At 51.5% G+C, this 8,974-nt stretch overlaps 1 protein-coding gene across 4 annotated transcripts in view; it reads left to right on the forward strand.

The window, feature by feature from the left end:
• The window catches only part of LOC119618597 (spermine oxidase-like), a 39,499-nt gene extending 30,826 nt beyond the window's left edge, over positions 1-8,673 (forward strand). For 3 of the 4 annotated variants that reach the window (XM_073008129.1, XM_073008130.1, XM_073008132.1), the window contains exons 4-8: positions 3,077-3,250; positions 3,363-4,122; positions 4,768-4,928; positions 7,697-7,786; positions 8,216-8,673. In XM_073008129.1, coding sequence (XP_072864230.1) covers positions 3,077-3,250; positions 3,363-4,122; positions 4,768-4,928; positions 7,697-7,786; positions 8,216-8,353 — 1,323 coding nt within the window. In that variant the 3' untranslated portion in view covers positions 8,354-8,673. The remainder of the gene's footprint in view (positions 1-3,076; positions 3,251-3,362; positions 4,123-4,767; positions 4,929-7,696; positions 7,787-8,215) is intronic. The other variant, XM_073008135.1, reaches the window with a different exon arrangement.
• The last annotated feature ends 301 nt before the right edge of the window (positions 8,674-8,974 follow it).

An 8,974-nucleotide genomic window follows, 5' to 3' on the forward strand; every position in this document is an offset into this window, starting at 1 on the left:
CACAACCTCCGCCTCTCAGGTTCAAGTGGTTCTCCTGCCTCAGCCTCTGAGTAGCTGGGATTACAGGCATGCACCACCATGTCCAGCTAATTTTGTATGTTTAGTAGAAACGGAGTTTCTCCGTGGTGGTCAGGCTGGTCTCAAACTCCTGACCTCAGGTGATCGGCCTCCCAAAGTGCTGGGATTTACAAGCGGGAGCCACCACGCCCAGCCTATTGTGCATTTTCTAATCTCTTGGGCATGAGAAAGGAGACATGACCCTTGCTTTGGGGCGGTCCTTGCTCTATGGAGGACAGGCACACTCAGTGTCTTGTGTGTGTGCACCAACAAGGTACGTTGTGTGCAGTCCGTTGCATTGTGCATTCTCACTCATGTGCCAAGAGACTGAATTGTTAATGGGTCAGATAAGAACTAGTATTCTTCAAAGTAGACCTCTCTGGTCTGCTGGAAATCTGCCCCAGCCTGATTCCCAGGTTATTGTGAGTGATTCAAACATGGATGCCTCTTGAAAATGACTTTCAGGGCCCATGGTTTGTTTTTTCAAATGTGTTTAAAAGTAGATCATCATCAAATTCTGCAGGTGGGTTTGATTTTTGAAAGTCAAGAGTGTGCATTGTGAATATGGGGTGGATATGGTGGATTATCATCTAGGTGGTGATGTTTTGAGTCAAAAGGATAAGGCATGATGATGATGTCAAGATTTCTTTGTGTGGCTTTTAACCAATCCTAGAGGCCATTCTGAGGAGGTGTGCTCTAAGCACGTGAAGCCTTGCCTCAATGTGGCTTCATAATAAATATGCAGCCCCCCAAAGATGATGACTTTGAAGAGCCACTCATTTGAATGTATTTTATTTATTAACAAATAAATGAGTTTGTGCAATAGTATCATCTAGAGCTTAGTTTCTGGAGTAAGACTGCCTTGATCAAATACCAGTTCTACCATTTATTAGCTGTGGAATCTTGAGCAGGCTATTGAACCTCTCTGAGCCTTACTTTCCTCTTCTGTAAAATGGGCATGGTGGTACCTACCTCATAGTATTATGAGGATTGAATGAGATCCAATGATAAATGCTTAATGAGAATTGGGGTGAGTATTATTAGCTGACACAGACGTGTCCCATTTTCCTTGGGTCACATTGGGAAGGTGTCAGATAATCCAGGAGAGGAGACTGTGCCATATGGCACACCCATGTGCAGTGAAGGCTGCTGTAGTCGGTGGCTGATACAAAGAGTCATGTCGATGGACTAAATTTGTTACTCCTCAGCTGGGCATTTTGGCCTCTAGTTAACATAAGCTAAGGACTGGCTACCATGTTGCTTATTGCCCAAGGGAAAAACCCAGGGAGGAGGAGGCAAATTGAAACCCTGACCCTTGGCAGTGCTCCTGGGTGAAGAATTTGCTGAGGACTCCAGCTAAGGCTAACCACTCAGCATCTCCTGATTGCAGGGAGGCAAGACAAAACAATTTCCCTCACTTTCTTCTTTATAATTTAGTCTCCAGAGATAAGTTTAATTCATGTCTGTGTCTCAGGTGGAGGCCTTCCCCTTGAGTGAGATGGTGGTGGTGGAGGGTGGTGGACATCACTGCGCTTTGCCATCTTCCTTCACCCTGTGGCCCCAGGGCCTAGCCCAGGGCTGGGGGACAGGGCAGACACCATTCCCAGACATGTGTGCTGACCACACTCACTTTAGGAAGGGAAACAAACCATTCATCAGCTCAGCCACAGAGGCCCGGCCAAGGAGCCTCCATTAGCTGGTGTCCTGGGAATGACAGCTGTGGGCATGTGATCCTGCCGCCTTTTTGCTCAGCCCTCCAGCGATGCCAGGGCCTTGGATCAAGTCCAGAGTTCTTGGAATGACTCTCAGTCCTTTATGCCCTGGACCCTGCCTGCCTTTCCAAAGTCGGCTCTCAGATCCTCTCTCCTTGCTGCCCCCTCCAGCAAAACCACACTCCTTTAGGATTCCTGACTGCTTCTCCATCTTTGAGGTTGCTGTTCCCTCTGCCTGAAATGCTTTTCTTCCCCCTCCTGCTCCACCCTGGCTGTCTCCCAGCTGCCCATGGTTGTCTGCGTTGACCTCACAGCCCCAGGTTCTTTCCTATCACGGCAGCCCAATGGTGGACTGTCTCCCCAGCTGGAGTGAGGATAGGGGCAGGGACTGTTTCGCCCACATCACAAGCTGTGTCCTGTGCAGAGTTCGGTAAATGTTGAGTAAATGTTGCTTCTGGGGATCCCAGGACTGCCCCTGGACTGGCTTACTTCCTTCAGAGAGCTCTGCCTGGTGCTTAGTGGGGGCTGTAGATGAGGCAGGTACGGGGGTGGGCGGGCAGTCAGACCCCTTTCCAAGCGACTGATCGTCATTACCTGTTGATGAGGTGTGGGCTGGAGTTCTTGCTGAAATGTGCCTGTGAAATGCATCTTCCTTCCTTGGCACACTGGGGCCTCCTGAGACCCTGGCTTTTGTGTTCCTGTCTTCCCCACTGCATCAGCTTCCTTACTCATGGTTGAGGCCTGAAGCAAAGGGGGTACTTTGTACGGACCTGCACAGGCCCAGGGAGGTGTCTCCAGGCTTCAGGGGCCCTTCTGCTGGCCTGGCCACAGCTCCAGACTGCCCTCTTGGGAGCGGGCAAAGCAGACACACTTGGGCAGGGGTGGCAGGGAAAGTACATGTATGGCTCTTGGAACAGGTAAATGTGTGCAAATGCCCATCCTCCAGTGGGAGGTAGAGCCCATGGAGGCCCATGCAGAGTCCATGAGGGGTGGCTTCTTTCCCACAGACTGTGTGGGCACCAAATGTTTCACATCGTCCTAAGCGAGGGCCCGGCAAGAAAGCCTCCAGGGCCCATCTCACCTCCCCAACAGGCCATAGGTGAGGAGGTGGCTGCCCAGGGCCTTGGCTGTTGGTGCAGTCCTGATGCAGCATTGAGTGCGACATCAGATCCCTAAGGGACAGAGACCAGGGGCTCAGTGCATCCAGGGGACACCTGGGAACTGGTGGGTTTGAGTTGGGAGCCTTCTGTTTGAGATGGAGGTGTGATGAGGTGTTTTCAGTCTTTCTCATGGGGTCTCTCTGGCAGGTCTATAACTTGACCCAGGAGTTCTTCCAGCATGATAAACCAGTCAATGCTGAAAGTCAAAATAGCGTGGGGGTGTTCACCCGAGAGGAGGTGCGTAACCGCATCAGGAATGACCCTGATGACCCAGAGGCCACCAAGCGCCTGAAGCTCGCCATGATCCAGCAGTACCTGAAGGTATCTTGAGGAAGACGGATTCTGGGGGCGTCTGGGTCTGAGGAGGGCTGCGCTGCTCCTACCCCTGTCCAACCCTGGCAGTCACCTGGCTTCTCCTTGGGTCTTCCCGCAGGTGGAGAGCTGTGAGAGCAGCTCACACAGCATGGACGAGGTGTCCCTGAGTGCCTTCGGGGAGTGGACCGAGATCCCCGGCGCTCACCACATCATCCCCTCAGGCTTCATGCGGGTTGTGGAGCTGCTGGCGGAGGGCATCCCTGCCCACGTCATCCAGCTAGGGAAACCTGTCCGCTGCATTCACTGGGACCAGGCCTCAGCCCGCCCCAGAGGCCCTGAGATTCAGCCCCGGGGTGAGGGCGACCACAATCACGACACTGGGGAGGGTAGCCAAGGGGGACAGGAGCCCCGGGGGGGCAGGTGGGATGAGGATGAGCAGTGGCCAGTGGTGGTGGAGTGCGAGGACTGTGAGCTGATCCCAGCGGACCACGTGATTGTGACCGTGTCGCTGGGTGTGCTGAAGAGGCAGTACACCAGTTTCTTCCGGCCAGGCCTGCCCACAGAGAAGGTGGCTGCCATCCACCGCCTGGGCATTGGCACCACCGACAAGATCTTTCTGGAATTCGAGGAGCCCTTCTGGGGCCCCGAGTGCAACAGCCTACAGTTTGTGTGGGAGGACGAGGCGGAGAGCCGCACCCTCACCTACCCACCCGAGCTCTGGTACCGCAAGATCTGCGGCTTTGATGTCCTCTACCCGCCTGAGCGCTACGGCCATGTGCTGAGCGGCTGGATCTGCGGGGAGGAGGCCCTCATCATGGAGAAGTGTGATGACGAGGCAGTGGCCAAGATCTGCACGGAGATGCTGCGTCAGTTCACAGGTGTGCCATGTGCCCCACGACCCGCTTCCCCCATGCCACTTCTTCCTCACCTGCCCTCCTCTGGTGGACCCGTGGCAGCTCTCTCCTCCCCAGACTGTGAAGCTCGGATGCTGTGCCCCACGGGAGAGCCACTGCAGGGTGCCACATTCAGCCAAAGGCTCTTCAGTTGCTGACAGTTTAGAACTTGAAACATTCAGAATTATGGGCGCTGTGTCTCTTCCCTCTTTCTAAGGGCTAATGGTAAAACTCTCAAACATCACTGCCCATTGTGCTCTGTTGCTAAGAGTTGGATTTGTATTTTACTCTCTGAGCCTTTCAGCTGAACATTTTCCACCCACTATTCCAGGAGGGCCTCACAAGAACCCCCGACATTAGGCAGGGAAACATGATTATCTGTCCCTTCTTTTCAGCTAGATAGGAAAAGTAAGGTGGAGTGTTTTGCTGGGGGTCACAGGAGGTGCTGAGTGGGTACACAGCTCGAGCCCCAGCCTCCCTCCTTCCTCCTCTATCCTCCATGCCTACCCCTGGCAGCCTGGTCCTCCTGGAGCCCTGGAGGTGGGGTGGGGGGTTGTCCATTTGGGGTCATTTTCTATATGCAGCCATTTCTTATTCTCCCTCCCCTTGGCTTTTCTGACTCCCCATCAGGGAACCCCAACATTCCAAAACCTCGGCGAATCCTGCGCTCGGCCTGGGGCAGCAACCCCTACTTCCGTGGCTCTTATTCATACACGCAGGTGGGCTCCAGTGGGGCGGATGTGGAGAAGCTGGCCAAGCCCCTGCCGTACACGGAGAGCTCGAAGACAGCGGTAAGCAGGGGCGTTTGGGGTGAGGAGGGGAGTTGTGGGTGTATTTCGTAGGTGTGTCTGGTCCAGGGTGAGGAGGGCTAGGGTAGTGTTCACTAAGGGGTGCTCAGGTGAGGCAGGGATGGAGTAGCTTCTGTAATGAGAGAGAACACAAGGAGAAAGGTGTGCACTTACTATCTGGAAGAAAAAATGGAATCAAATTGAAACTTAAAGTGTTTTCTTGATATTATGAAAACTGAGCTATTCCGTGCTGTGCTGGCCAATATGGTAGCTATCAGCCACTTTCAATTTAAATTAATTAATTAAAATTTAAGTTAATACAGTATTTTTTTTCTTTTCTTGAGACAGGGTCTTGCCCTATCTACACTTCAGACTGGGGTATAGTTGTGCGATCACAACTCACTGCAGCCTTGACCTCCCAGGCTCAAGTGATCCTCCCACCTCAGCCTCCCAAGTAGCTGGGACCACAGGCATGCTGGCACGCCACCACATCCAGCTAATTTTTGTATTTTTTTGGGTAGACACAAGGTTTCATCATCCTGCTAGGCTGGTCTTGAACTCCTGGGCTCAACCTATCCTCCCGTCTCAACCTCCTGAAGTGCTAGGATTATAGGAATGAGCCACCACACTTGGCCAATATAGTAAAGTTTTTGTTCCTTGGTTGCACTAGTCGCATAGCCACATGTGGCTAGAGGCTCCATAGTAAATTATATAGTGATAGAACATTTCCAGCATCATGGCATGTCCTATTGGACAGCACTGATTCAATGGAAATGTTTTCCCAATATATTTTAGAAAATAAAGTTTAGATTACTGATGTTCTCCACAATTATGCCAGCTGTACACTTAAAAAAAAAATCTGAAATATATATTTTTGCTCCCATAAAGTGGATTTTGAGTTTCCCCCATCAAGTAGACACACACAGTAAATGTTAAAACTCAACAGAGTTATATTTAAAACAATTATTTGGTATAATTGGTGAAGAAGAGTTCAGTCAACCAGCATCTACTGTGCCTGCCCAACTGTGCTCAGAGGGAAAGAGAAAAGGACTGGTGTGTAAAGAAAGAGAGGTCCTCAGAAAGGCCCTTTCTGCTGCCACAGCCATCCTGCTAAAAAGCAAATCTCTTTTCACTTGCATCAGTTAGGACTAGTGCATGTAACAAAAAGCAAAGCAAAGCAAAGCAAACACACCTGTGACTTAAACAAGGAAAATCAAAAGGAAATCTGGAGGCAGGCAGCAGGATCCCGTATCATTAGCACCTGGCTCTCATCTTCAAAACCATCTTGTGGTCCAAGAGGGCTGCAGAAGCTCCAGTTCTCACATCTGCATCTGAGGCTGGAAGGAGGAGGAAAGGCAGATGGCAAGAAGGGAACCCTTAGAGCTGAGTCAGCTGTGTCTCTAAGCAACGGTGGACTTTAATGCTTATTGGCCAGAACATAGTCACATGACTGCACCTAGCTGCTAGAGAGGCTGGGTAGTATCATTTTTATTCTGGATGGCAATGGACCCAGTTAAAAATCAGGACTTTGTTATTGAGGAGAAATAGGAGAATGGGTGGATGTGGGAGTAGGCAGCTTGCACCCTGACACAGTATACAGCACCCCTTTCAGTGTAACAGCCTTTGTGGGCTCCTTGGTGGTGGGATACGGCCTCACTACTCAGGGTAGGTAGATCAGTACCAGCCTCACCTGGGAGGTGGTTAGAAATGCAGACTCTCAGCCTGGCCAACATGGCGAAACCCTGTCTCTACTAAAAATAGAAAATTAGCCACGCATGGTGGTGCACACCTGTAGTTCTAGCTACTCAGGAGGCTGAGGCATGAGAATTGCTTGAACCCGGGAGGCGGAGGTTGCAGTGAGCGGAGATCATGCCATTGCACTCCAGCCTGGGTATCAGAGCGAGACCCTGTCTCAAAACAAAAAACAAAAAACAACAACCCCTGCCACCTCAAACACACACACACACAAATAAATAAATAAAAAGCAATGCAAACTCTCAGCCCACCCCAGACCTGCTGGATTAAAAACTCTGCATTCTGGCCAGGGATGCAGGCTCCTGCCTATAATCCCAGCACTATGGGAGGCTGAAGTGGGAGGATGGCTTAAGCTCAGGAGTTCAAGACCAGCCTGGGCAAAAAAGTAAGACCCCCATCTCTACAAAAAATTAAAAAAAAAAAAAAAAAAAAAAAGAAATTAGCCAGATGTAGTGGTGTGTGCTTGTAGTCCCAGCTACTTAGGAAGCTTAGGTGGGAGGATTACTTGAGCCCAGGAGGCCAAGGCTGCAGTGAGCTGTGATACTGCACTCCAACCGGAGCAATGGAGTGAGACACTGTCTCAAAAATAATAAATAAAAACTGCATTTTATCAGGATCCACAGCTGGTGCCTTGCACATTGAATTTGAGAGGAACCAGGATAAAGACCAAACGCAAATTTGGGGTGCAAGAACTTGTATCTTGCCTAGGCCTCACCTAGAGAGCCTGCTTTCTCAGGGCTGAGCCCTGGCTGTACCAAAATTCTCACTGTCCCCTGAGCAAGGCCTGCTTTCGTACATTTTTACCCCCACCTTTCCCTCTGTCCGAAATGTCCTTTGCCTGCCCATTCACTCAGCATCTTCTGAGAACCCGTTCAAAGGTCCTGTCCTCTGGGAAGCTTTGTGGGATCCCCTGACACTGGGCCTCTTTTCTGGGCTTTTGGCGCCACGTGCAAACCCCATTCCATCACGTATGACGCTGTTTAGTAATTGGGTTTCATGTCTGGCTTCCTCACCAGCATGGAAGCTCCACAAAGCAGCAGCCTGGTCACCTTTTCTCTTCCAAGTGCCCAGAACAGCCCCTGGATGCTAACAGGGGCGCCGTAAAGGTTTGTCAAATTACCACCGACTTTATTGAGTGCTTTGTTCTTCCAGGTTCTAAGTGCTTTAGATACATGATTTCCCTTAACCCTTATAACCACCCTCCGAAGTAGGTGGTGTAAACCCATTTGGCAGATGAGAAAAGCAAGGCTTAGGGAGGTTAAACCACCTGCCTCAAGTTCACAAGTAAGAGGCACAAAGAGCATTTGAGACCGCAGAGCCAGGACTCCTAATGGCCTCAAGACAGAAAGAGCCAAGGGAAGAAGCAGGGGAAAGTGGCCAGATAGGATGGGCAGCTCTTCATCCTGTGGAAGCAGCAGCACCTGTGTCTCAGAGCCTCTCTAATTTGTCATTGGGATGGGGGGTTCTGGTGGAGAGGGGTGGCCTCGTGGCCTGTGCTGCTCCTCCACCCTGACCTCCCTGTCCCCGGCCCCCAGCCCATGCAGGTGCTGTTTTCCGGTGAGGCCACCCACCGCAAGTACTATTCCACTACCCACGGTGCTCTGCTCTCTGGCCAGCGCGAGGCTGCCCGCCTCATCGAGATGTACCGAGACCTCTTCCAGCAGGGGACCTGAGGGCTGTCCTCGCTGCCGAGAAGAGCCACTAACTTGTGACCTCCAGCCTACCCCTTGCTGCCATGTGCTCCTGCCTTCCTGATCCTCTGTAGAAAGGACTTTTATCTTCTTTAGAGCTAGCTGCCCTGACTGCCTTCAGACCCGGCCCTGTAGCTTTTCTTTCTCTCCAGGTCGGGCCATGAGCAGGTGGGCTGTTGAGTTACCTCTGTGTTGGATCCTGCGCCCTCCCTTGCCTACCCTCTGTCCCGCCTTGTTATTGTAAGTGCCTTCAATACTTTGCATTTTGGGATAATAAAAGAGGCTCCCTCCCCTGCCCCTCAGCTTCTCTCTGGTTTTCTCAGCCTCTGTGTATGTGTGTGTGTGTTTATTTCTGTCATACCCGCTTTGAGTGAGAAGAAGGTGGGGGGAGCCCTGGCCTGGCTGTGTCCCCAGAGGGAAGGTGCTGCTTTTACTGGAAAGGGTGTCCCCTCCCCACATCTGTTGGGGTGTTTACCTTCCTGCCAGTAAGGCCCCTCAGGAATACAGGCCTCTCACTGTCCACCTGCTCCTTCAGGTCTGGCCTGAGTCTGCCTGCTGGCCCTTTTTTTGCTGGACTTGTCTGAGTTTAATTGAGTGACACGC

The sequence above is a fragment of the Chlorocebus sabaeus genome, chromosome 2, assembly GCF_047675955.1.
Source record: "Chlorocebus sabaeus isolate Y175 chromosome 2, mChlSab1.0.hap1, whole genome shotgun sequence".
In the NCBI taxonomy this organism is placed as follows: domain Eukaryota; kingdom Metazoa; phylum Chordata; class Mammalia; order Primates; family Cercopithecidae; genus Chlorocebus; species Chlorocebus sabaeus.